Source organism: Podarcis liolepis, assembly GCF_965112155.1.
Source record: "Podarcis liolepis genome assembly, chromosome: 2".
In the NCBI taxonomy this organism is placed as follows: domain Eukaryota; kingdom Metazoa; phylum Chordata; class Lepidosauria; order Squamata; family Lacertidae; genus Podarcis; species Podarcis liolepis.
This window is the reverse complement of record NC_139555.1, coordinates 116,565,562-116,592,245: the sequence shown is the minus strand read 5'-3', so window position 1 is coordinate 116,592,245 and position 26,684 is coordinate 116,565,562. Positions and strand designations below refer to the sequence as shown.

The window sequence follows — 26,684 nt, the reverse complement described above, 5'->3', positions numbered from 1 at the left end:
CATATAGAAATCTAGCAAGTCAGGGGAAAGAATGTTAGGGCCAAATTAATGCTACTGCTTGTGGGCGTCTTCCCACAGGCTTCTGGTTGGCCACGGTGAGAACTGCATGGGCCATTGGCCTAATCCAGCAGGCTCTCCTTGAGTTCTTATGCCCAGCTTCCATAATTCAGTTTGGGCTAAAGTGTTGATGAAGGTGAGATTCAAACCCACATGCATGAGAAGCAATGGATGAGCCAGTCATCACCTTCACCTTGTGATCATGAGGGTAGGGGACCCAAACCTGTACCTGGATGGACTCGAACCACCATTCTTCTGGTTAACAACCAGACACACTAACCAACGGAGCCACAGAGAGCTGAATGGTTTCCCCCCTCAGCCTCTGGGCTGAGGTTTTGTTGCTGGAGCTGAATAGATGACAAACAGACTGATGGTTCGAGAGGCCGAGCAATTTAATGTCTGAGCAAACTTGGTCACTACATTTTCACCCTGAAGCCCACATCATTTCTGAACAGAGAATTCGTTCTTTTTTAATTTAAACATTCTTCTTAGTTTAACATAGAAAAATATTACCGATTAAAATCTACTTGTGGTTCTAAAAATTTGTTTCATCTCTGACCAGATGCTGGACAAGGCAGATGGGATTTGGAGTCCAGCCTCATCCAAAGGACCACATTGGCTGTAATCCTAAACACATCTAAACAGCCAAAAGCCCCACTGAAGTCAGTGCATTCCTATTCAGGAACATAATATTTACTGGGACTGTTAAAGTGATATTGTCTCTAAGAAATAACCTGCAGAGGGAATTCCGGGAAAGGGAAGGAAAAAGCAAATAAAACAAAATAAAACAAAATTTAAAAAACTAGCCCCATTTTTTGTCTGTTTTCTTCTGCTGATTGTGACTAGAGTGAGTCATCTCAAAAGGCCTTTGCAAAGCTGTCAAAAGAGCTCTTGAGGTGTTTGGTTTTATATCTGTCATTTTCATTTGGAGAGAAACTCCAAATGTTCCTGTGAGGCAGATTTAGCCTCCTTAGGAGATCCTGAGGTGGATTTTATCTCCCCTCAGATAAAAGAAAGGGAGGAAGGTCTCTCCAGAGAACGAGGCTCCTGAGAACGTGTAGAGTTCAGTTCCTGTGTCAGCACCAGAAAAAGACATCTCCCCTGCTTCACAGTCCAGAGTCACCCGGATCCTCCTGGGCTCCTCACTTAGGGACAAAGGAGAGGAATCAGGGGAGGTGCAGGCTCTGTACTTACCTCTCAATTTCCCCACAGCCCAGATCCCCTCCTCATAACTTAACTCACAGAAGGTATTAATTATTCTCATGAGAAAGTCATCCTTTCTCCTCAGAGACTTCCTGGCAACCCCTACAGCCCATTCTCCCTCACTTCCCACAGTGACTTCCCAGAAATGTCTGCCTGCTGTGAATCCCTCACGTCCCAACACACAAGGCCAGTCACTGAATCTCTCCGGATTGTCAGGCAGGGCTTGAGGTTTGTCTCCCCATCTCACGCTTTTCCGATCCTCGGACAGGATGAGCCTGGGATGGGCTGTGTCTGGATCCAGAGTGACATTTGCTGTTGGAAAAAGAAGAGAGGCAGAATCAGCTGAGAGTCAGAGATGGACATCCTGATCCAAGAAACACCCCAGGAACCAGATTCCCTCTCAAAGAAATGGGATTTCTTTGTATTGCATACAGAACTGGGATACTTCTCTCTTTCTTCCATACTTTCCCCACAATAAATACCTTCCTTGTTGGTTTTAAATCTTTTTTTTTATTGCTCATAATGATATCTTTACATCATAACTTTACATCATAAAAATATCTATCCAAAAAATGTTTGTGATTATTGTTGTTGTCCATTTTAGATCATCAAACATTACATGTATACAAAAAAGAAAAGAGATGTAATTCAAATCATAGTATTCTTCATAAATAAATGACTTCCCATCTCTTCCATTTTATTATAATAAACTTGTTGCCTGTATCTATTTTCTTTTTCTTTGAAGTACTATTATTTCTATCTATCTTCATTTTAATATTGGTTATCTACAGACATTACTCAAAGGCCATTAGCGTTTTCAGATTGCAGCCCTTGTTGGTTTTTAATCAGTTGTTTTCTTCTTTCTGTATTCAATGTACCAGTATTTACAATGAAACAAAACCACCTAGTGAACCTTTACTCAGCTCTTCTGTGTTTGTGAATGAGAGGGGGGAGTAGGAGAGAAGGGGACTTGCCCTCCTTAGGCATCTCTGTATGATATGGCCATTTGGGGCTCTCAGTGGGTGGGTGATGAGGGCCCCCCAGTTCAGATAAGCAGAGAACAGGCATTCACTCTTAGATGCCCTCATTATGCTTAGAGTTGGGGAGAGTGTCAGTGCAGAGACCCATCAACCTATTCTACCCAGAAGTGGATCTGCAATAAACTAAGGAAAATTAAGCTTCAGGGCCCAAAACCCCATAAAGTCCCCAGAGGTAACTTGATTCATGCATGTATGTAACGTTTCTCTAATTTTCACCCCCCCCCAAACTTGAAAACTATAAGACATAGGAAATATTTATTCACACGAGTGACACTGACCTGAGATAATCCAGTACAGCAGTTTTAAGCAAAATCTGAGATGTAGTAGCTAATAATAATTTGAAAAATTGTGGTGATCTGTCATGGAACGACCCCACTGAAGAATATAACAGTGGTTACTCAGACCTTTGTGGTTGTCAGGTTGAATTTTACTTTTTGAAATATGGCAATCCTAGATCAAGCAGGATTGCAGAAGTTGTGCCCACACTCTGGGATGATCACTGGATCCTTGGAATACTCCAGGCAGATGGAGCAAGTGGCTTCAGCACAAAGAATGGCTTCCTCACTCCAGAGAATTAGTTACCGTATTTTGCGCCCCATAGGACGCTCCGGCCCATAGGATGCACCTAGTTTTTTGGGGGGGGGGGAAATAAAGGGGAAAAATTTATTTCCCCCCCAGGTGCGGGGCTGGAAGAACCAGGTCAGGGAACAGTGGCGCAGAGCTGCCTGCAGTCCCGGGATCAGCGCAGCTCTGCGCGGCCACCGGGAGTGGGGCGCTAAGTCCCGCTCCGGATGGCGGCGCAGAGCTGCCTGCAGTCCTAGGATCAGCGCACTTCTCTCCATCGCCAGCCCCACAAGCTCGGGGGACAGCGGGGAGGCAAAAAATTCAAAAATTTGGGGAAGTGGCAGGATCTAAATTAAATAGAAACAAAACTAAGTTATTAGTAAAAAATTTCTTTCACACTGTGAACTGAATGATTGTGAGTAAACTACTTTTATATAGATTTTAATAAGACTGTTGCGTCTATTATTTTTAAGAGGGACAAGGGATCTTACCAGGAATCTTATACTGAGAGGCTCAGATGAGCCTGCAACAAGCATACCTCTGTGCGTTTAAAGGGGAATGCTACTCTGATAAGATATAGAACTTGCTAACGCAAGTTAGGAAGGATATCATCAAACAATATATCCTCTCCTGCATCCCTGAACATTCCCACATTTTTTACCAGTCTTCTCAATCTATTTCCTGTCAGGGGGAGGCAGTGTAACAGCAATCCTGTAAAAGGATGCACAGGGGAGATAGAGGCAGCCTTGATAACTCCCCCAAGTAAAGTGATGAGGGATTTTGTTTAAGCCAGAATCATTAAATCTTATGAGAAACTCAGCTTGTAGAGGAAGGAATGGCGGAGCTTTCGTGCAAAAGGAATTCCTCCCCTCAAACCCTTTAAAAATCTTCCATGCTATTAAGAAACATAATTGTGCCCTTTGGGGCTCATGTGCACTTGATTTCATAATTAATTTGTGAACTCTCAGGAGATTGTGTTTGTGGCAGCCCTAGATAGGGCAGCTGTGGGTGGATGTCTGAGGACACAGATCAGGGCTTTACTTCACTGCTGGGAGACAAGCCTAAGGAGGAGGAGGCAAAGAGGGGAACAGGGTGGTTCAAAATGCCCTTTCACACTGCCCTTCAGAGTTTGAGAACCTCCAAAACCTCCAGCCCAGATGTACATTGAGGGGGAAAATCTTGACTTTGCTCTGAACTCTGGTTCAGGCTCTTTCTCTTTGTGGCAGCCACCATTTCTTTCCTCTAACCCCCCATGCACCAGAGTGACAATGTATATAGGGCATTCTGAGGAAAATAAGATGATGGCTGGACCACCAAGAAGGAAGGTATTATGGGAACATCCCTGTCTGCAGCAAAAACTAAAAAGAAGACAATGCAATACATTAAGAGACTGGCATACCCAGTTTTGGACTAATAAAATGCCCAGAATAAAATCCTCGCAGCCATTTCTCATTACTTTTGAATTGCTTCATCACATCCTCGAGCATACTATTTATATCACAGAGTTTGGAGAGCCTCTCATTCAGCTGTGGAGGGAAAGCACATGGAGCCTCCAATCTCTCTCTTTTCTCATACCTGGTGAGAAGAAAAATAATGTTAGCCCATTCAAAACCACAATTCCTAGCATAGTAAAAGAAAGGAAATGAGAAAGAGAGCTGAAAAAAGCCTATAGGGACAGGCAGGCACAGAGGGGCTCAATTCTTCCTCACTACAGGCTCCACAGTCAGATATCTGAGGGCCAAAGCAGCAACGCCAGGCCTCTGAGTTTGCCCGCTGATGCAAAATCACAACAATCCCACCTCTGAGGGGGAAAAAACAGTCAACTTATTCCAGATTCACTAACCTCCCCTCCAAAAATACCTAAGAGAGAGAGAGTTAACAGAGGTGGGCACCTTTCTGTTGCTCACCATAGTTTGAGGAAAAACTAGTTGGACATTGAAACATGTTTGTAGGTACTGAGCTCTTCACAAGCATCTTTGAGCCACTTTCTTTTATACGTTTGACACTATGTATTGCAGAGTCAGTGAATGCAACGTGCAAGAGGCAGAGAAGAGTCTCCAGCCCTATGTGACGGGGAAGGAGGAGGTCGTGCTCTGGTCTTGATCTTTGGAAGAAGAATTAGATTGCTACAATAGCAAAGGAGAGGGCCCTATTTTTATGTGTGAGATGCTGTAGGGCATGGATAGGCAAACTAAGGCCCAGGGGCCGGATCCAGCCCAATCGCCTTCTAAATCTGGCCCGCAGACAGTCCGGGAATCAGCATGTTTTTACATGAGTAGAATATGTCCTTTTATTTAAAATGCATCTCTGGGTTATTTGTGGGGCATAGGAATTCATTCTTTGTTTCCCTTCCAAAATATAGTCTGGCCCCCCACAAGGTCTGAGGGACTGTGGACTGGCCCCCTGCTGAAAAAGTTCGCTGACCCCTGCTGTAGAGTGTGGAGTCCTACTGTCTCTCCCCCAGGAGCCCCTTCTGTACCAGGTTTTATGTGTTGGGGTCCTGGACCCTTCCTGACCTCAGAGAGATGCTAATGGAAATGAGCAGGAGCCACTTACTTCTGCAAGGTGCTTCTCACATCCTAGAGGGGAAAAGATAACAGCAATCACTGCCTATAAAAGGCCACACTTTGAAGGCACTTCAGACCCTGGAATGGATGCAGCCTGGACCTCTAATCTCAGTCTGCCTGGCACACATCAAAGATTTGAGCAAAAATGGCTAAATCTTTTTTTTTAAATGATATTTATTAAGAGTTTAAAAATTACAGAAAAAAGAAAAAATATATAACAATAAAAAAGAAAAGAAAAAACAATAACAAAACATATAAAACATATAAAAGCAATACAATAATACATCAAAAAAGAAAAACAAAGAACAAACTAAAACAAGCATCCAATATTCCATATCTTTACCTTTCCTTTACTTGTTTCATCGACCTCCTCACACCTCCCTTTTTTTGTATTCTAGTTCAATTCACTATTTCAGCAAGTTCTTCCCATCTTTCTCAATTTTTATTCTATAATTTATCTTAACGATCTAACCTTGATTTTTTTTTCATTTTAACCCATTATCAACCAGCTTTTACTTAATTCTTTGTTACATTTCTACTAAAACCATGTAACTTCATTCCAGCATCCTTCTAACACGAGAATGGCTAAATCAGCCAATATTGGTTTCAGTCAGTTTCTAATTTTACAATCTGAAGTTCAGTTCTCCACAATTCCACATCAGCATTTTAGTGCGAATTTCTCCCCAAAGACACCTTTGTAGCCAATTTTGTATGCAAGTTCAGATTACTTGGCTTGAGAATTTCACTAGAAAATCTAGAGAATTGCAAATGCTGGTGGATGGCTATGATTCAGTTAGCATATTGCATAAACGGCAAACAAAGCAGGTCTGAGGCAGTTTTAACTTATCAACCTGCATTTAATTTTGTGTGCAAAAAAATCCCTCCCAACACACTTCTCATTGTGCAATTTAGACATCAGGAGGCCTACAGTTTAGTCCTTCTAGAACATTTCCCCCCAAAGCCATTTGTAGGACATCGCCAAATTTCAGCCAGCCAGCTAAAACCACCTGCAGTATAAGATGCAATGAATTTTTGTGTTCTGCTGAGTTTCTTACCCCAGCAAATGTCGGTGGATTGGGGCATTACAACCCCTCATTGTTTCTTTCACAGAAAAATGTTCAGGAAAAGGTCAAGGAATTGTGAGGTGGTTGGTAGAGACCATATAATGATGGGCGATATTTCTCAAACCAATGACAGGTTTCTCAGTGGGCTTACATAAACACCCCAACCACCACAGACCATTTACATTTGTGCTGAGTTGTAAAGCTATTGCATTTTCTGATGACACTTTCATAACATTTATCATGACTGAAGTTGGCCTCAATGTCTGTCTGGAGGGCAGAAATTGAAAATCTGAATGCAGAAAGGTGGGAGTGTCAATTTGGATTAAAAAATGTGATTGTGCTCAATGTTAAGGCTCACTTCTCCTTTGCTTAATTTTAATTTTGCTTAGCTCTAAGGCAGCCAGAGCAGCCTCTGGGAAGCCCACAAGAGGACATGAAGGCAGCACTGCAAAAATAGAAGGCATTAGGAGAAAATATTTCATAGAATCAAAGAATCATAGAGTTGGAAGAGACCACAAGGGCCATCGAGTCCAACCCCCTGCCAAGCAGGAAACACCATCAGAGCACTCCTGACATATGGTTGTCAAGCCTCTGCTTAAAGACCTCCAAAGGAGGAGACTCCACCACACTCCTTGGCAGCAAATTCCACTGTCAAACAGCTCTTACTGTCAGGAAGTTCTTCCTAATGTTTAGGTGGAATCTTCTTTCTTGTAGTTTGGATCCATTGCTCCGTGTCCGCTTCTCTGGAGCAGCAGAAAACAACCTTTCTCCCTCCTCTATGTGACATCCTTTTATATATTTGAACATGGCTATCATATCACCCCTTAACCTCCTCTTCTCCAGGCTAAACATGCCCAGCTCCCTTAGCCGTTCCTCATAAGGCATCGTTTCCAGGCCTTTGACCATTTTGGTTGCCCTCCTCTGGACACGTTCCAGTTTGTCAGTGTCCTTCTTGAATTGTGGTGCCCAGAACTGGACACAGTACTCCAGGTGAGGTCTGACCAGAGCAGAATACAGTGGCACTATTACTTCCCTTGATCTAGATGCTATATTCCTATTGATGAGGCCCAGAATTGCATTGGCTTTTTTAGCTGCCGCGTCACACTGTTGGCTCATGTTTTGGCTAAGTACAGAACACCACATTCTATTAACACTGAGTAAGCATCTCCAGTCTGCATTAAGGGGAATAATAAACCACACCAGTTTTCTTGGCAGCTCCTGTGAAAAAGCTGAGTTCCTTTACTGCTTGTATAGAGGCACAAAAAGATTTGGAGGAAGCCCTTCTCCTGGAGTGGAGCCTTGTGCTGTTCCTCCTGCCATCTTACCTGCAGGAGTTCACTTGCTGGCTTCTGTCGTTTCTCTTCCATCTCCTGAATGATCCTCTCAAGAGAGGAGAGTTCCCTGGAGAGTCTGGCCAGCTGCTCATCCCTTCTTCTTGCAACCTCCAGCTCCACCTCTTCTATCTCCTGCAGCAGATGTTTTTCTTTCTCTTCCAGAAACTGGCGCAGTTGCCTAAACTTCTCCTCTGTCCCCTGCTTCTCAGTTTTTGTTAATTTCTGCAAGAAGCAGGTAGAAGTAAGAAACATGGAGCCCTGACTCAGGAACACACCTGCTCTGCCCTCTCCACTGCTATTCCTGCCTGCTGCCTTCCAGTTTGCCTAAAGCAATGAGCTTTTTTTCCCCTAGCCACGGAGGTTCCTTGCACATATTTGGACCTGGCATAATCACAGTTCTAAAATATTCAGGGAGCCTCCACGGACATTAAATGCTGCTCACTTTAGACTGAACACTTCCATAAATAGGAAGGCAACAGAAACAGAGGAAGAGGGCATAGCTAGCCTGCTCATCCCCAGAGCACCCCTGTTTACTTTAAGGCTTCAGGATGGCCTGACTTTGCTAAAGATTAACAACAGAGTGCACATTTCAAAAGACCTTTCATTAACCACTTTTATGGTCCTTCAGGATATCCCAAGTACTTTATATTCCATAGAGCTGGGCTGCCTCAGGGGGAAGAAATTCAATCCAGTTTGCATTCAAAGGTGAACTTAGCTGATAGTCACTCTCCAAAAAAATACGGAAAAACAGCATTCATTTCAAATTTAACACTCCTCTGAATTTTACTCTGGTCAGATAATGTGCACAAAAATGCACATTTGAGGGTAAAGTAGGCATTAAAATTGTTTATGAATGCAAATAACACAGAAAGGACTTTCTAAAATTCAAAATCGCATGCTGATGTGGAAAAACGGGGGGAAGCTGGTATGGGACAGATTTGCCAGTGCTTTTTCAGTCCTGACTTGATTACAGTGGTACCTCGGGTTACATATGCTTCAGGTTACAGACGCTTCAGGTTACAGACTCTACTAACCCAGAAATAGCACCTCGGGTTAAGAACTTTGCTTCAGGATGAGAACAGAAATCGTGCTCCGGCGGCGCAGCAGCAGCGGGAGGCCCCATTAGCCAAAGTGGTGCTTCAGGTTAAGAACAGTTTCAGGTTAAGAACGGACCTCCGGAATGAATTAAGTACTTAACCCGAGGTACCAGTGTATTCAAATGCTTGTTCCCATCCTAGTAACAACAGGGACACCTACAAGGAGGTCTTGACTTTGCTTTTCCAGGTCTTCTTGATAGGCCAGCATTTTCTCTCTCTCTCTCCTCACAGTCTCCAGGCGGCTGCAGATCAGTCTCTAAAGAGGAAACAAAATCCCAGGTTTGATTAAGACCAAGAAAAAGAGCTGGAGGAAGGGAGGGAGGGAGAGAGAGAGAAAGAGAGAGAGGGAGAGAGAGAGAGAGAGAGAGAGAGAGAGAGAGAGGAGTCCACTTTAGAAGGCATCTGAAAGCAGCCCTGTATTGGGGTGGGGATTACCGTATTTTTCGCACCATAGGACGCACCGGACAATAGGACGCACTTTGTTTTAGAGGGGGGAGAACAAGAAAAAAATTCTCCCCCTCTCTGCCCAGCGCCCCTTCAGTGAAGCGGCAGGAGGCGATGCACAGAGAGGGGGAGAACTTTCCCCCTCTTGTTTTCCCGCTCTAAAACAAGGTGCGGTTTAAGGTGCGTTCAGGCGGCTACCTTGGAAGCCTGGAGAGCGAGAGGGGTCGGTGTGCACTGACCCCTCTCGCTCTCCAGGCTTCAGGTTCCTTTCGACCTGCTCTTTGGGGCTGGCGGGGGGAAGCCCACCACCAGCCCCAAAGAGCAGGTCAGGGAGCAGAGGAAAGGGGCAGCGGAGAGGCCTGCCATAGCTGCGGGTCACCTCCCCAGCCGGGAGAGCGCGCGCGAGGCTAAAGCAGCTGGGGAGGTGACGCGGGGCTGTAGAGGCTCCTGCCATCACCTCCCCAGCCGGGAGAGGGTCGCGGGGGGCTGCTTTAGCCTCGCGCGCGCTCTCCCAGCTGGGGAGGTGACGTGGGGCTGTAGAGCAGTGTTTCCCAACCTTTTTTGGGCAAAGGCACACTTGTTTCATGAAAAAAATCTCGAGGCACACCACCATTAGAAAATGTTTAAAAAATTAACTCTGTGCCTATATTGACTATATATAAAGTAATTCTCTTTAATAGGAATCAAATAAACACAAAGAAAGTATTTTACATTGTCTGGTTTTGTTTTTAACAGAAATGATTGTGCGTGTTTTTGGTACTCAGAGTTGTATGTAAGTGAGCTGGGCTAGAAGCAGAATGGAAGCTGGAGACCTAGAGACATGCTTGTTCTGGGCTGGATCCAAAGCTTTGATTACTGTCTTTCATTTTGCAGTTGTCTGATTGGTGCTCATACATAACGGAGAAGGAAGATCGGTTAATTCTGTGAGCCCCTCCATCTTATGCTCAGGTTGCATAGAGGTGTAAATAAAACCATATGTTCTAAAGACACCACAGTCTCCACTGACCTTCATTCTGGGGAAACGAAACCTGCGCAAGCACTTGGAACCCCTGGATTCTCTCATCACTTGTAGATTGGGGTGGCCTGCAACAGTTTGCATTGAAAAACCTTTGCAGGATCCTGCCTGGGGCCGAGTCTTGCTTTGGAAATGCCAGCTTTGGTGTCCCTGTTACCGTAAGTAGCAGTGGACACTGGAAGAAAGCAAGAATATACACTGGGGAAGTATTTCTAAAGTTTTGGGGATCTTTCCCCCAACCTACCTCCACTCTCCTCACCCCGAAGAAGAAGAAAGAAAGCCAAAAGGTTGGATTTGCAGACAATACTTCTTGCCATAGCCCAGTAGTAAAAGCGTTTCAATGCCATATAAACAAAAGTGGTGAGATTTTAAACAAGTGATCCATTCAAAATGTTTAAAAAGTGTGAAAACAGGGTCCCTTGAGAGTTTCAGATTCAAGTGAGAGATCTGATAAACATGGTCTCTCTCTCTCTCTCTCTCTCTCTCTCTCTCACACACACACACACACACACACACACACTTCTGAATGCCTTAAGGCCAACGCCAAGAATTTCCCGGAGGTTGCTGTCTTTCCCACAGTTGTTTCCCTTGCCATCCGCTCAATAGCAGCCAGCTCAGGAAAAGATGGGTGGCTGGCGCTGTGTCTTCTCCCCCCCCCCCAACCCATGGGCAAACCACATTCTTCCCCTTTTGAGGGAGACGTTCCCCTTTGAGCAATGCCCCATTTGAGTGAGACTCCTCCCGACTGGTGGGCAACTGCCTTTGTCCTTCTGGGCCTCCGGATCCCATTGCTCCCTCCAGCGCAGCAATAAATCTCTGAAAGAAAGGCGGGGGGAGGGAACCTGCTGCGCTGCCTTCCTTAGTCATTGCAGATGACTAGCCGCAGGCAGACGGCGAGAGCCCCGCGCTGGGCGGCCTCTCCTCGCCGCCGCCGCCCCGCCTCTCTCCCACGGCACACCAGGCAACGTCTCGCGGCACACTAGTGTGCCGCGGAACACCGGTTGGGAAACACTGCTGTAGAGGCTCCTGCCATAACTTCCCCGGTCGGGAGAGGGTCGCGGGGGGCTGCATTAGCCTCGCGCGCGCGCGCTCTCCCAGCTGGGGAGGTGACGCGGGGCTGTAGAGGCTCCTGCCATAGCCCCGCGTCACCTCCCCAGCTGGGAGAGCGCGCGCGGGGCTATGGCGTCTTCGCTCCATAGGACGCACACACATTTCCCCTTCATTTTTGAAGGGGAAAAAGTGCGTCCTATAGAGCGAAAAATACGGTATGTTAAATGTTTTATTATGTTTTTATGTGTATTGAATGCTGGGTGGGGCATAAATATCATTATTATGATGATGGAATAGGATGACCCTATTTTCATCATAGAAATCTTGGAGGGTATGCAAGCTCCCTTTGGAACCTACCCCCACACTGCTCAGGTTTCTCCTTTGCTGCCTTTTACATAATAAACAATTGATGTTTGGGCAATTGATTTAATGCAGTTTGGACTAAAGTGCTACGGAAAGCGGCCCAGGAAGAATCCACCACTCTTCCCCTCATCAAGATCCACAGTGATTTCCTACCTTGTACTCTTCAGAGGCCTCCTCCAGAGGAATCACCTTGTGGTTTTCATGTTCCTTGGATCTGTCACAAACCACACAGATGGGGGCTTCATGGACTTTGCAGAAGAGTTTCAGGGTCTCCTGGTGCTTCTCACAGACCTTCCCTTCCTGAAGGGGAAGGCTGAGCTTCTTGGCTATTTCTACCACGTTGGCCAGTTGCCGGTTGGAGATGAGGCTCCTTGGCTGGACAGTTATTCTGCACTGTGGGCAGGAAGCCTCTGCCTCCAGTTTTCCCCAGCACTGGACCGAGCAAGATCGGCAGAAGTTGTGCCCACACTCTGGGATGGTCACTGGATCCTTGAAATATTCCAGGCAGATGGAGCAAGTAGCTTCATCGCACAGACTCTGGACGGGACCACCAGAAACAGCCATACCTGCCAAAGTCCCAGTTAAGTTTTACTTTCTCAGTTTTCAGTCACTGGCTGTTCCCCTTGCTGTAAATGATTCATGAACTCAAGGCTGATGGGGCCTTCTTTTTAAAAAGACAGACAGGCCTCTGCAATTGCTTAACATTTTGTTGAGAAGCCTTGGTTGTCCTTTCATTGCTTTGGATCGCTTTTTAATTGTGTGTTTGTTGTTGTGCAGTGGTACCTCGGGTTACATACGCTTCAGGTTACAGACTCCGCTAACCCAGAAATAGTGCTTCAGGTTAAGAACTTTGCTTCAGGATGAGAACAGAAATCGTTCTCCAGCAGTGCGGCAGCAGCGGGAGGCCCCATTAGCCAAAGTGGTGCTTCAGGTTAAGAACAGTTTCAGGTTAAGTACGGACCTCCAGAACGAATTAAGTCCTTAACCCGAGGTACCACTGTACATTGCACTGAGAAGGCTTCCTGAACTCAGCTAAATCCTTGGCATTGTGGCGGTGCAGTCTTTGCTTCAAAAAAAATCCAAGGGTAGAGCTTTGTAGCAGTTGGAGCTGCCCTGGGCTCCCTACTTGGTCCTCTTTGCCAGCTGCTCAATTCCAGGGAATGGTCTGGTGGTGCTGGGCCTTCAGGTGAGGGCTGCATTTTATCCAGCGCTTGGCATCAATTAGTTTGAATAAATTTTAATGAATTTATTCAAATCCTGGGCTCGTCCACACTTCCGCTTGTCTAATTGGTTTTCTGCTTGACCTGCAGTTTCTATCCACACATCCAAATAGTTTCTGGAAAACCTGCTCCTTATTTTTAAATAGGAGCAAATGTCAATCTGGAGGAAACCCACATTGCCATTTGCTCCGATTGAGAGCTAAAGAGCAGTTTTCCCCAGGAGAAACCAGCAGGATAACAGGCAGTGTGGGTAAGGCCATCATCTCTGAACTGTACCTGAAAGTAGCCCCCCATAACTGAGGGTGAATTAATTTTGTCTTGAATGATTTCTAGTTTGCCATCAAGTTCATTCTCTTCCATGTGTTTTTCACTCATTGGGACTTTTAAGTGTAAAGATAATACCGTACTTTTCGCACCATAGGACGCACTTTTCCCGTCTTAAAAACTAAGGGGAAAAGTCTGTGCGTCCTATGGAGCGAATGCAGGGAGGAGGCAGGCAGGAAAAGCCCTCAAGAGCCCCACACAAGCGTCGCACGGCTCTTGCGGGCTTTTCCCCAAGAGGGAGAAGGGACTGACTCCGCCAGTCAGTCCCTTCTCCCTCCTCTAGAAAAGCCTTGCACAACCTCTCCAGCCGGGGGGAGGCTGTGCAAGGCTAAAGAGGAAGCCAAGGCAGCGAGCGCGATCCATCCCGTTCCCTGCCCTGGCTTCCCCTTTAGACTTGCGCGCCTCTCCGGGGGGGGGGGGGAGGCTTCGCAAGGCTAAAGAGGAAGCCAGGGCAGCGAACGGGATGGATCACGCTCGCTGCCCTGGCTTCCTCTTTAGACTTGCGCGCCTCTCCAGCCGCAAGAGATCTACCAGAGGTAGATCTTAACCCTTGCCTCACCTGGGAGCTTCTCTGGGCAGGAATTCCCTCAGCTTAAGTGGGGTGGGGGAAGTGTGGCAGGTAGGGGGGTACCTACCTAGACACTGAAGCCACATGTCTCTCAGATGAAAATTGGGAGTGGGCATTGTGTGAAGTGGTCTGATGGTGTTTCCTGCTTGGCAGGGGGTTGGACTCGATGGCCCTTGTGGTCTATTCCAACTCTATGATTCTATGGTGCTAAGTGGCTGTGGATCTCCTGCTGCAGAACTATAGGACTGTATAAAGTTGGGAGGGCCACCTGAGGGTCATCTAGCCCAGCCCCCTCACAATGTAGGAATCACAGCTAAAGAGCGCCAGGCAGATGGTCCCCCAACCGCTGCTTAAAAGCCTCCAGTGGTGGAGATCCCAAACACCTTCCGAGGTCATAGAATTGCAGGGTTGGAAGGGAACCCCAGGTGTCATCTAGTCCAGCCCCGGTGGACAGCGGGCGCAATCCATTCCGTTGCGCAAGACTAAAGATGCTGTGCAAGGCTAAAGAGGAAGCCAGGGCAGTGAGTGCCTGCCCTGGACTGCCTTGTCTTCTTCTTTAGCCGCGCTGGGGAGGTTTAGCTCCTGGCTGGAGAGGTTGCGCGGCTATGGATCCCGTGCGCGGTCTTGGCTTCTTTGCTCTTTGGGGCTGGTGGGGGAACCCGGGCTTCCCCCGCACCCCCGAGAAGCTCTGGGAGAAGCAGACAGGCTGCGCGCAGCCTGTCCGTTGCTCTTTGGGGCTGGGGGGAGGGATAATATTTTTTTCCTTGATTTCCCCCTCTAAAAACTAGGTGCGTCCTGTGGTCCGGTGCGTCCAATAGAGCGAAAAATACGGTAATTGTTTGCGGAAATAAAGTGCTTTATAAAATGCTTTGATCTGTGAAACTGTCACTGTTACGAGTGCCAAATAGCAGAACTTCTGCACTTGGAAGCAATGAACATCTGAACTGTAGAACTCCCTTCCTGTTGATATCAGGTAGTGCCCTCTTTTTTTTGTTTTTGTTTAGGCAATTCTAACCTGACACGTAGAAATTGGAATTAGGCTATCGCTGGATTTAATTATCATTTGAATGTTTTTGAATTCCTGTTTTCACAAATAATTTCTTTAGTACAGTGGTGCCTCACAAGACGAAAATAATCCGTTCTGTGATTCTCTTCATCTAGCGGTTTTTTCGTCTTGCGAAGCAAGCCCATTGAAGGATTAGCGGATTAGCGCTATTAGCAGCTTATCTGCTGATCGGATCAGCTGATAAGCGGCTTAGAAAAAGGGGGGGAAAGGAAAAAAAAACCAGCAGGAACTCGCAAGACATTGTCGTCTTGCGAAGCAAGCCCATAGAAAATTCGTTTTGCGAAGCACCTCCAAAACGGAAAGCTCTTTCGTCTAGCGAGTTTTCCGTCTTGCGGGGCACCACTGTATTTTAATGTTTATATTTGGGCTGTGGGTGCATGTAAACGGATTAGTTTTGTTATAATCAATCAAGCAGTACATAAAGCTTGTAAAATCAAATGAATCATATGGACAATTCCCTTTCCCCTGTGTGTGTTTCGCTTTACTGTATATGTTTTATTGGGGCTGGATTGCACAAAGTAGGATACTGGTAGGGTTGCCATATTCCAAAGCGCAAAATCGGGGACACATTTGGGGCACCTCCCCCATCCCGCATCTCCATGGTTCACCCCCTTCCTGTTCGTTCGCTCCCTCCTTCCCTCCCCTTTGCTGTCCTTGGCCTCCTGCTCACGAGATGCTGCGTCTCTGGACAATGGGAAGCAAGAAGCCCGTGCAAGGCCTGGTGGCCAGTGGAAATGCCACCAGACCTAGTGCGGCCAATAATAATAAAAGTAAACTAAACCCAAACCCGGACACTTCATGTAAACTGCAAAAATCTGCCCAGAGGGGAATGCTGCCCCCCCCCCCAGCAGAGGACATGTCCTGGAAAACCCAGACATATGGCAACCCCAGATACTGGAAGAGAGGCAGTGCCATGAGTCTCACTAGCATAACAGGACTTCAGCACCTTTTCTCCCCACTGAGAGAACCAACCCCCCCCCAAGGGATGGTGAGGCGCATCTGTTTTGCAGGCTTTCCTTTGGCAGGCCAAATCCTCAGCTGCTGGGAAGGTGGAAGAATGAAAGTAGGATTGAAGGTGATGGAAGCTGAACCCTTTTGAGGAATATGTTATTTATTGGGAAAGTTAAAGTGTTACTGTCTCTTTAAAAAATAAGCTGCAGGGGGAATTCTGGGAAAGGGAAGAAAAACAATACAAAGCCTTATTTTTGTTTTATTATTTATGCTGATTGTGACTGGAATGAATCCTCCCAAAGGACCCCTCAAAAGCTGCCCAAAGGGCTCTTGAGAGAGATGTGTGTGTGTGAACCACCCCGAGACCCCCAAGTATAGGGCGATATATAAATTCAATTACACGTGTGTGTTGTGTGTGTCATTCTGGTGAGGCAGATTTAGTCTCCTCAGCAGATCTCAAGGTGGGTAGAAACTGTATCCACCCGAAAGAAAGGGAGAAGGGTCTCTCCATAGAACCAGGCTTCTGAGAAAGTGTAGAGTTTGGTTCCCAAGTCAGCATTATAAAAAGACACACATCCGCCTTCATAGTCCAGAGTCACCCGGATCCTCTTGAGCTTTCCATTCAGGGACAGACGAAGGGGATTAAAGGAACTGCAGGTCTTGTGCTGACTACCTTTCAATTGTACAGCCCAGATCCCTCCCTCGGGACTTAGGGGAAATCCATTCCTGCTCACAGACTTCACAGCAACCCCTACAACCCATTCCCCTCCATTTTCCACATTGACTTCCCAGAAATGTTTGCCTGCTGTGAATCCCTCACGTCCTAACACAGGAAGATAGTGGCCGCCGTATGTGTCACGAGGTTTTTCTCTCAGTCTCACACTTTTCCGATCCTCAGACAGGATGTAGCTGATTTCGGCTGTGTCTGGATCCAGAGTGACATTTGCTGTTGGGGAGATGATGAGGGAAAGAGAAGAGAGGCAGAGTCAGATGAGAGTTGGAGATGAATATCCTGATCCAACAAGTGCCCAGACTAGATCCCCTCTCAAATAATTGGGAGTTCTTTGCATTGCATTCAGGATTAGGACCCTCCTCCCCTCAACCAAGCACGTACATAGATATATATAAACCACATGTCTGAAATCCCACAGAAAAAGTCCTGAAACCATTTTGTCCCTCCCAAATTGACCTCAAACATTTCTTTGCAAGGTCGAAGGAAATTGGAAAAGCCTCTCCATTGTCTTCTCCATCACAAATCCTGTCAGAAGGATATGTCTGTGTATGAATAGGGTGAGCCTGTGAACTGGCTCAGGAACTAAGTATTTATCATTACAAAAGACTGGCCAGGCTCCCCAGGTAATTCAATCAAGTAACCATCAACAGGTAACCTGCCAGACAGGAGATAAACAACGCACTCAGATTTCTGTTGTAGACCGCCTTTTCTATGATGTAGGTATGATGTATCTGGGGTGGTGGTCTTGGGCTACACCCCTTCTGTGATGTAAGTATGATGTTTCTGGGAGTGGTCTTGGACTGTAGGGCGGGCAATTTAAAATATCTATATAAGGGCAGGCACACCTTGGTTCTGGGTCCCCCTCCTTCTCCTGCATGTGAAGGGGGCAACAGTTCAATAAAGATCAGGCTTACGAGCTGCTTTGCTTCTTAATATTCTCTGGTTGGCCTCTGTTATTTTCTCCGACCGATGGAGAACCTACAAAGGACTCTATAAGGGCTCTTGTGTCCCCCATAAGGGAGTAAGGGCAGAGTAGACATGTTTAAATTAATAAACCCAAGTTACGCATTTTCACTCTGTCTATACTTTGCAGCAACATAAACGAGTTCTCTCCCTCAACTGTTCCTCCTTATTGCAATTGTGCTCTTCCACAACAGGAATCTTTTTTTTAAAGATAATTAATGGCTCTTCCTCCCTTTGCTGTCCTATTTCAGACTGAAGATTTCTCCCTGACCAGCTAATTGACAAACTCTGATGACCAGCTAATTGGCAGCATTTGCAAAGCTAAGATAAGGCCTGCATATTCATGTAGTTTTGGAATGGAGTCTTTGTTTAATGCTTCTCTCTTGGATTTAATCTACTCAATAAGGCTAGTTGCCTGGGGAAAACAGGAGACAATAAAAATGTAGCCAGTTACAGGCTGAGTGTGTCAAGATAACTACAGTGGTACCTCGGGGTTAAGAACTTAATTCATTCTGGAGGTCCGTTCTTAACCTGCAACTGTTCTTAACCTGAAGCACCACTTTAGCTAATGGGGTCTCCTGCCGCCGCGGCGCAATTTCTATTCTCATCCTGAAGCAAAGTTTTTAACCCGAGGTACTATTTCTGGGTTAGCAGAGTCTGTAACCTGAAGCGTCTGTAACCCGAGGTACCACTGTAACTGAAGCCTCTGTGCTCAGAGGGAGTCTCTCTCAAAGCAGGAACAGAAGTCTGTAAAGGTTGTATTTAGTAGCCAGCAGACTTCACATATCTCCCTCCGTGATTTGCTTCGTAAAAGAAAACTGAATTAACCATTCTAAGGTTTTTGAGTCCTGATATCTGGAGGAGATTGTTAATGGAAGTTACAGTCATATCTCATGTTACGTCCGCTTCATGTTACGTTTTTTCAGGTTACATCCTGCGGTGACCCGGAAGTACTGGAAAGGGTTACTTCCGGGTTTCGCAGCTCGTGCATATGCAAATTGATGTCACGCGCATGCGCAGAAGCGGCGAATCACAACCCGTGTGTGTGCAGACGCGTCACTGCGGGTTGCACTCTTTTCATGTTGTGAACGGGCCTCTGGAACAGATCCCATTCGCAACCAGAGGTACCACTGTATAACAAAAAAGTATGGCTACTCGCAAGCCTGTCCCTGAATCTCAGGTGAAGGGAGCCCGAAAGTGGCGGGAGACATTGCCTTCCTGCCATGAATGTGGGATCCCTGGAGGCATCAGACAAGCTCTAGGCAGGAACAGAATTCCTCCATCATTAGTCTCACTTTTGGGTAGTTCCTTTGTAAGTGGAGGCACTCTTCAAACACCCAGTTCTGCACTCTCAAGCCCACCACCCTCTGTTTTACATGAGGAACCCAAACAGCAAGACTAAACCTATTGATGGTTCCCAACTCTGCAGAACAGACTACTTAACTCCAATGAAACACCAGACCCCTCCCGTGAAGGTGGGCCTCCAATGGAAATTTACCTTTCTGAAACTGTTGTCCGAATGACCAATTATCTGAGGAAGAAAAAGATATAAAGTTTAAGGGCTATATCTCACAAAATTGTAGTTACAAATAATCACTTCATAAAAAAGCATACGTTGTTTCTTCATTTCACATCAAAGATTAAGTCGTAGAACAAGTAACTGGAAACAAGAAAGTTGTAGTCAGGTGAAATTAAAGTAACTAAGAGGTAAAAATCAGACATTGTAAACCATACTAGACAACAACAGAATAAAGTCATTCCAAATCCATCAATGAAATGGGGATCCATAGCAGAGGATGGGATGGCCGGCACTGCGGTAACAGTATTTTTAAAGGATCCAGAGGAGAGCTGGAGGCAGGTTCAAAGCTGCCCCAAGTAAACAGGTGGGGGAAAGCTATTGAAACCAGAATTGTTAAAAATACTGACAGAGCAAATTTGCAGAGGAAGAATTGGCAGAAATTTGAAATCTAATTCCAAGGGTCTTGTGCAACAGGAAGTCCTGCCTCATTAAACTTCTAAAATTCTTTCAGAATGTTAACAAAATTTTTGGTAGAGGCTTTCTGGAAAAGTGTCCTTAGCTTCCCATGTGGGGCTGATCTAATAAGAATTGCAGGATTGTGTGATGGTTGAAGCACTACAGTGGTGCCTTGCAAGACGAATGCCTCGCAAGATGAAAAACGCGCAAGACGAATTTCCCTATGGGCATGCTTCGCAAGATGAAATGTCTTGCGAGTTTGTTTCCTTTTTCTTAAAGCCGCTAATAGCCGTGCTTCGCAAGACGAAAAATCCGCAAGACGAAGAGACTCACGGAACGGATTAATTTCGTCTTGCGAGGCACCACTGTATGCACGGCAGCTGTGGGTGGATGTCTGAGAAGACGGCTCAGGCCTTTATTCCACTGCTGGACCAGCCTGGGCAAGACACTGTTGGCTATTGGCCCACTCGGGAAAGGCTGACTCCTCTTCCCAAGCACTGGGGCCTGCTGCCGGTGATCTGCCCCTGGCTGGTCTTCGGTCAGTCCAGGGAGATCAATAATAAGCGACACCTCCCTCTCGAGAGATGCACACTCCCTTTTCCCTTGCATCTCAGCAGAAGAAAGATGACAGTCTGAAAGTAGTTTGACTCATCCTACTTTATTCCCGGACTGTACACTGTAGACGAGCTAGTACAAAACATGTCTGCTCTCTCAGAAACCTCCGTACAACTCACTCACTCCTCCTTTGCAGCAACAACAGGAAGGTCTCAAGTTACACTTGGTACACAGCCCTGAGAATAGAGTTGAATATCCTGTCTCACGCTCAGTCACATCATAAGAATCACATGATGTAAACAATGAGCTGCTGGTTCGCAGCTGGTTCGCACTCATATCCCAACATCCTCCCCCATATGAGGAGAATCAACAGACACTGGGTGCTTGCTGATGCCCTTTTTAATGACCTTCAGGACATTGAAACCCAAGGAAAGGCTGGGAACCTCCAAAAGGACCTCCAGATTGTGTAGATGGGAAACAAAACGTAAGGAAGGTTCCATGTAAATGAAAACTGGATGTTAGGGCTGACCCAGTGGGATTTCGTAAGGGGAAAAGTCAATGAAATAGTTTATAGGTAGGAACCAAACTCCTAAGTCATTGGTCCCAGAATGGCATGCAGGTTCTTCGCAGGGATGCCAGCACCCCCACAAAAATCTACCCCACACCTGTACCTTCAAACCCATCCTCTGGTCATTCATTGTACATATAAAGAAACTAAATGCCACTATAGACCCAGAGCTAAGCTATTGAATGTGCTTCCAAAGTCTGCAGAACTGACTGTTTAACCACAAAGAAGTACCTGTCCCCCACCCCTCCTGTGAATTGGGGTTCCTCATTGGAAATTACCTTGCTGAAGCTGTTCTCTGAATGAAAGGGAGTCTAGAGAAGAAAAAAAGATAAGTGTAAGTACCACATTCTTTCATTTCAAATATGTGTTCTTGCCAAATAACACTTTATACTGCAGCATCTATCTAACCCGTGATCTTTTCTCCGCCATGGTTTCTTCCTAAAACGGGTGCAGCCAACCAGCTAAAGAGACAGATTGTCCTGATCTCTCTCCCCTCACCCTCCCTCCATGGCCTCTGCCCGAAAATGGCACCAAAGCACAAACGAGTAAAGAAGTGGGCAAACTTCAGCTGTTCAGACATCTAAATCAGGTGTGTGTGCAGCGAGATTTGACTATAATTCTTTGTGTTTGGATAACTGAGTGTTCATGTAACAAGCAGACAGATAACGGGACTTGTGTGTACAATATAATATGAGCCTGGTGTGCTCACTTTTTGACTTACATAATGCCCAGAATAAAATCATTGTAGTCATTATTTTATTACCTTGGAATTTCTTCATGGCAGAATCCAGAAGTTGGTCTATATCACAGAATCTGGAGGTCTTTCTCTTCAGCTCTGGAGGGAAAGTTGGCGGATTCTCCAATTTCTGTCTTTTGTCATACCTGGTGAAAGGAAACAAAATATTAGTCCGGTCAATTCCACAATTCCTGGTAAAGGAAAGAAAGCTGAGAGGAGGAAGAGAATGGTAGAGAGCCTAGAGGGACAGGCAGACACAGAGGGGGGAGATACTTCCTCGCGATGGGGTCCAAAACAGCCAAACCCCAAGCCTCCAGAAGGTGGCCAGGCCAGACAGAGAGGTAGCCTAACTCAAGAAGGAAGAAGCCTTGCCACTGCTGAGGTGTTTGTTCAGGAAGATGGTAGCCACCTATTCTGGCTGAGGCAACCAACACCCTCTTTGTTCCATAGCTTAGTGCAAAATCCATATTTGCCGTGTGTATATGTGTGTGTGTGTGTGTGTACTCTTTTGTTGACCACCAGCATTACGCTTTCCAATATATAACTACCTCTGTCATAAAGGTATATATGAAAGTATTGAAAAGGTAATTTCAAAGCCTGGAAATATGAAAACCTTTCGGCCTGCCATCAAAACGTTATTGTTATTATTAAGGGAAGTGCTCAGCGGCTCCATGTGGATGTTAAAAAGCAATGGGGACAAGATGGAACCCCGTGGGACAACCCTGGAATGCTCCCATGGCCCTGAAATATGTCCCCCATAGAAATTCTCTTTCAGATGTTTGAAACTATTGCAGAGTGAGTAGGATGTGCAGAAGGCAGAGAAGAGCTTCCAGACCTGTTTGATAGTGGGGAGTTAGGTGCTGCTCTAAGCCTGATTCTTGGAGGGAGAACTGGGGCACAACAAGGTCAAAAAAGAGGGCCCTGGTTTTACTTGTGAAATGCTGTAGGTCTAGTCTCTCCCACAGGAGGCAGATCTTACATACTCTCCTCTTTAATCCCTCCCGGCATGCTAACAGAAATGAGCAGGATCCACTTACCTCTGCAAGGTGCTCCTCACATCCTAGAGGGGAAAAGAGAAGGGAAATCACTGCACACCACAGGCCACACTATGAAGACCCCTCAGACCTTGGAATGGAGGAACACTCCTGCCCTTTGATGTCAGTCTCATAGCACACACACCAAAGTTTTGGGTAGGGATGGCTGAATAGTCCAATTTTCAGCAGTTGGGTAAATTGTACACTTTGCTTGGTTGGAGAACTGCCTTAGAAAGTCCAGAGAACTGCAAACGCTGACGGGCGTTTGTAATTCAGTTTGCATATCGATTTATAAAGTGCAAATGAGGAATGATCCATCCCACGTCTATTGGATGCACAAGAGACCTGGCTTGAGGCTCCACCAATTGAGCCCCTTTATGTGCCTACTTCATGGGTAGGCAAACTAAGGCCTGGGGGCCGGATCCAGCCCAATCGCCTTCTCAATATGGCCCGGGACAGTCCGGGAATCAGCGTGTTTTTACATGAGTAGAATGTGTGCTTTTATTTAAAATGCATCTCTGGATTATTTGCGGGGCATAGGAATTTGTTCATTATTTTCTTTCAAAATATAGTCCGGCCCACCACAAAGTCTGAGGGACAGTGGACCGGCCCCCTGCTGAAAAAGTTTGCTGACCCCTGGCCTGCTTCATCTATACAAGCAGCAAAGGTCTGCAGCCATCTTTTTCCAGACGTGGAGCCTTGTGCTCTTCCTGCCACTGTCTTACCTGCAGGAATTCACCCTCTGGCTGCTGGCGCTTCTCCTGCATCTCCTGGATGAGCCTTTTCACATAGGAGAGTTCCCTGGAGAGCCTGGCCAGGTGCTCTTCCCTTTTCCTTGCAATCTCCTTCTCCACCTTTTCTATCTCATTCAGCAGACATTTTTCTTGTTCTTCAATAAACTGGTGCAGTTGTCTGAACTTCTCCGCTGTCTTCTGCCTCTCAGCTTCTGTTAATTTCTGCAAGGTGCGGGAAGAGAAGAAAAGCAGAGCCCTAAGTGGGGAATATGGGAACTCACGAAAACAGACGTGAGACTTCCACTTCTGACTTTTCACGGTCACAACTTCCTGCTGGTGAAGAAGCTCCCTTCAGGCATTAAAGGAAACATGGTGCTTTAGACTGGCACCTTAAACAAGTAGGAACAGGAGGAGGGCAGAGGTGGCATGTGTATCCCCAGCACTCCCCATTTACTTTAAAGCTCCAAGATGGCTTGAGTTTCCTAAAAATTAGTAATGTGTCCATTTTTGTGGAGCGTTAGGTCAGCTGTCAGCTCAGAACTAGCAGGACAGATGGTAGAGAGGTAACTTCAGGAGGCAGAAAATGCCAGTACAGGCCTGGAAAGTGCCCAGCTTCTCCTATACCAGTGAATGAGAGCTCATGCTCATCTCAAGCCTGGTGAATTTGCCAAATAGCTCTACCTGAAAAAAATATGCAGTGAAATACAGTAATCTTCTGAAATTCACACGTCTCCAAATTTAGCCAGGTTACCCCAGTACATAACATTTACAAGAATAAGGGTGAAGTATGATTACAGATGAATTTATCGTTCCAAAATAAATTTATTGATATGCATTGATTAAGCTCGTAAAGTTAAGAATAAACATCGTAAGATTGTTCATGGGGTAAAAGTAACTAATATATATATTAGTTTTAAGTTATAAACACAGTTTATAAGTTATAAAAAAAACACAGTTTTAAGTTATAAAAAAGAACAAAGGACGTCAAGCTGTGGTGGAGGGAAGTCACAATAGTAGAAACAAGGAAAGTAGATATGTATACACATGCTTAGTAATGAAATAGATATAACATAGAACGTACTGTTAAAAATGGAAACTTATAATTGATTGTAATATTTCATACTTTATATTCTGTATATTCTAAAATAAAAAATAGCATTAAGTTCTAAACAAAAGTTATAAGAATTCTAATGTCTCAAATACAGAATATTCATAAATGCATACATATCTAAATATATAAACCATGTGTCTGAAATAGTACAGGAGAGCAGTCCTGAAGCCATTTTGACTCTCCCAATGACCTCAAATATTCCTCTGCCCTAAGGGAGGCAAATGGAGAAAGCCTTCCCATTGTCCTTTCGCTTATAAATCCTGTCTTAGGAGCATATTTGTACATGAATAGGGTGAGCCTTTGACCTGGATTCAGGAGCTAAAGTATTAACCATCACAAAAGAATGGCCAGGCTGCCCACATAACGCAAACCGCAACCATTATCAGGTATCCTGGCAGACAGGATTTCTGCTGTAGACCGCCTCCTATGATGTATGTATGATTTTGGGGTGGTCTTTGGCTAAGGGGGTTGGGCAACGTCAAAAGTCTTTAAAGGTTCCTGCACACTTTTGTTCAGGGTCTCTCCGTCCATGGAAAGAGGGGAGGGAACTCTCTTGCAATAAATAAATAAAATATCTGCCTTGCTTTCCCTTGGATCCTGCCTCCATCCATTCTCTGACTGATCAAAAGCCAAACCCCAATTTTTACATCACTAGTAACAACAGTGACACTTACAAGGAGGTCCTCACATTCCTTTTTCACGTCTTCTTGATAGGCCAGAATTCTTTCTCTCTCTCTCCTCAGAATCTCCAGGCGTCTACACATCAGTCCCTAAAAACAAACAAACCCAAAAGCTCAGGTTTGAATCAGAGAAGCAGAAGTGTTGATTGTTTATTTATTTTATTTATCACACTTATATACCATTATCTTCCAAGAATCTCAAGGTGGTATCCATGGTTCTCTTCCGCCCCATTTCATCCGCACAACAACCCTGTTGTGGCTAAGAGATGGTGACTGGCCAAGGTCACCCAGCGAACTCCATGGCTGAGTGGGGATTTGAACCCTGTCCTCCCAGGCCAGGCGTAGGCGAACTCGGCCCTCCAGATGTTTGGGGACTACAATTCCCATCATCCCAGACCACCGGTCCTGTTAGCAAGGGATCATGGGAGTTGTAGTCCCAAAACATCTGGAGGGCCGAATTTGCCTATGCCTGTCCCAGGCTCTAGTGTAACACTAACCATTACGCCACACAGTTAAGCTGACCTCTTGGTGGCCTTGCTATTAAGCTCTTTATCACATAAAGTGCTCTGGAACATTCTAGATTTTTTTCGAATTTAATTCATTTTATTGAGAATAAGCAGTGGTTAATGATTTTTAAAATTTATTTTTGATATATTATTATAGAAATGGTGTAGAAACTTGCATAAAATCAGTATTTATTCAGGGGGATGGACAGCTCCGTGTTTTTATAAGCAAAAATAATAATCAACGTTACAAAAGGTAGGAGCAGTGTGGAAGTTGTATTTTCCAACTAAGCTGAGAGAAGGTGATGGAGAAAAATAAAAGCAGCAAAACACATATTGAAAGCCAAATTTTGCAATTGGGAGGGGGGAGAGTTTTGTATATCTGAATTTCACACAAAATTGAAGTCCCTCCATCCCGTGTAACCTAAGAGTTACAGAAAAGCTCCCAAGAAGAATCCAAAAAACCCAAAATTGAGAATGATTTCTTACCTTGTACTCCTTGGAAGCCTCTTTCAGAGGAATCGTCTCGTGACACACGTGCTCTTTGGATCTGTCGCACACAAGACAAATGGGGGCTCCGTCCTCCTTGCAGAAGAGTTTCAGGGGCTCCTGGTGCTTCTCACAAACCTTTTCTTTTCCTCCTTCCTCCTTCCCCTCTTGAAGACTGAGCTTCTTGGCTATTTCTACAAAGTTTTCCAACGGCCAGTTTGGGATGAGGCGCCTTTCCTGAACCGTTTCTCTGCAGTGAGGGCAGAAAGCCTCTGCCTCCGACTCCCCCCAGGACTGGATCAAGCAGGACCGGCAGAAGTTGTGCCCACATTCTGGGATCATCACCGGATCCTTGAAATAGTCCAGGCAGATGGAGCAAGTGGCTTCATCGCAAAGACTCTGCATGGGACCCCCTCCTCCTGCAGCAGCAGCAGCAGCCATGGCTCCCTCGCGCCAAAAAGGAAGCAAACTTCCACTTTCGCGGTTTTCAGCCAATGGGCGTTTCTCTTCCTGCAGGATCTCGGTGCCGATGGGACTTTTTTTAAAAGAAGCAGCAGACCCGCCTCTGCAGCTGCTTAATGTTTTCTCAAATAGCCTTAATTGCTTCATCATTGCCGTGATTGCTTCTCTCTCCCTCCCCCCCCCTTCATCAGAACTATATAGACACATAGATTTA

The 26,684-nt window shown here is 45.7% G+C and overlaps 2 protein-coding genes and 1 long non-coding RNA gene across 3 annotated transcripts; 1 reads left to right on the top strand and 2 right to left on the bottom strand.

Moving 5' to 3' along the window:
• Positions 1 to 433: 433 nt before the first annotated feature.
• Positions 434 to 12,389, bottom strand: LOC310701595 (E3 ubiquitin-protein ligase TRIM11-like). Its single transcript, XM_083492737.1, has 6 exons — positions 11,952 to 12,389; positions 9,087 to 9,182; positions 7,821 to 8,051; positions 5,421 to 5,443; positions 4,264 to 4,439; positions 434 to 1,572 (listed from the first exon to the last, which is right to left on the bottom strand). The coding sequence occupies exons 1-6, from the start codon at positions 12,360 to 12,362 to the stop codon at positions 1,028 to 1,030; spliced, it is 1,482 nt and encodes a 493-aa protein (XP_083348863.1). The 5' UTR covers positions 12,363 to 12,389; the 3' UTR covers positions 434 to 1,027.
• On the top strand, positions 2,582 to 14,965 carry LOC310702247. Its single transcript, XR_014523399.1, has 3 exons — positions 2,582 to 2,883; positions 12,385 to 13,405; positions 14,731 to 14,965. It is a non-coding gene; the product is annotated as an uncharacterized lncRNA (long non-coding RNA).
• A 1,207-nt stretch (positions 14,966 to 16,172) lies between these two features.
• LOC310701472 (zinc finger protein RFP-like) lies at positions 16,173 to 26,510 on the bottom strand. The gene is made up of 8 exons (XM_083492398.1): positions 26,009 to 26,510; positions 25,011 to 25,106; positions 23,217 to 23,447; positions 22,495 to 22,517; positions 21,485 to 21,603; positions 21,000 to 21,032; positions 19,122 to 19,154; positions 16,173 to 16,873 (listed from the first exon to the last, which is right to left on the bottom strand). The coding sequence occupies exons 1-8, from the start codon at positions 26,447 to 26,449 to the stop codon at positions 16,374 to 16,376; spliced, it is 1,476 nt and encodes a 491-aa protein (XP_083348524.1). The 5' UTR covers positions 26,450 to 26,510; the 3' UTR covers positions 16,173 to 16,373.
• Positions 26,511 to 26,684: the final 174 nt, after the last annotated feature.

What these genes read in the sequence shown, in the direction of transcription:
- LOC310701595 (XM_083492737.1), bottom strand. Translation starts at nt 12,362, where the DNA reads ATGGCTGTTTCTGGTGGTCCCGTCCAGAGTCTGTGCGATGAAGCTACT. An exon ending in AGGCCTCTGAAGAGTACAAG is followed by an intron (nt 9,183 to 11,951) that starts GTAGGAAATCAC and finishes TTTCCTCTTTAG; the next exon opens with AGACTGATCTGCAGCCGCCT. An exon ending in CAGCAAGTGAACTCCTGCAG is followed by an intron (nt 5,444 to 7,820) that starts GTAAGATGGCAG and finishes TTTCCCCTCTAG; the next exon opens with GATGTGAGAAGCACCTTGCA.
- LOC310701472 (XM_083492398.1), bottom strand. Translation starts at nt 26,449, where the DNA reads ATGGCTGCTGCTGCTGCTGCAGGAGGAGGGGGTCCCATGCAGAGTCTT. An exon ending in AGGCTTCCAAGGAGTACAAG is followed by an intron (nt 25,107 to 26,008) that starts GTAAGAAATCAT and finishes GTTTGTTTTTAG; the next exon opens with GGACTGATGTGTAGACGCCT. An exon ending in TGCCATGAAGAAATTCCAAG is followed by an intron (nt 21,033 to 21,484) that starts GTAATAAAATAA and finishes TTTCTTCTCTAG; the next exon opens with ACTCCCTTTCATTCAGAGAA.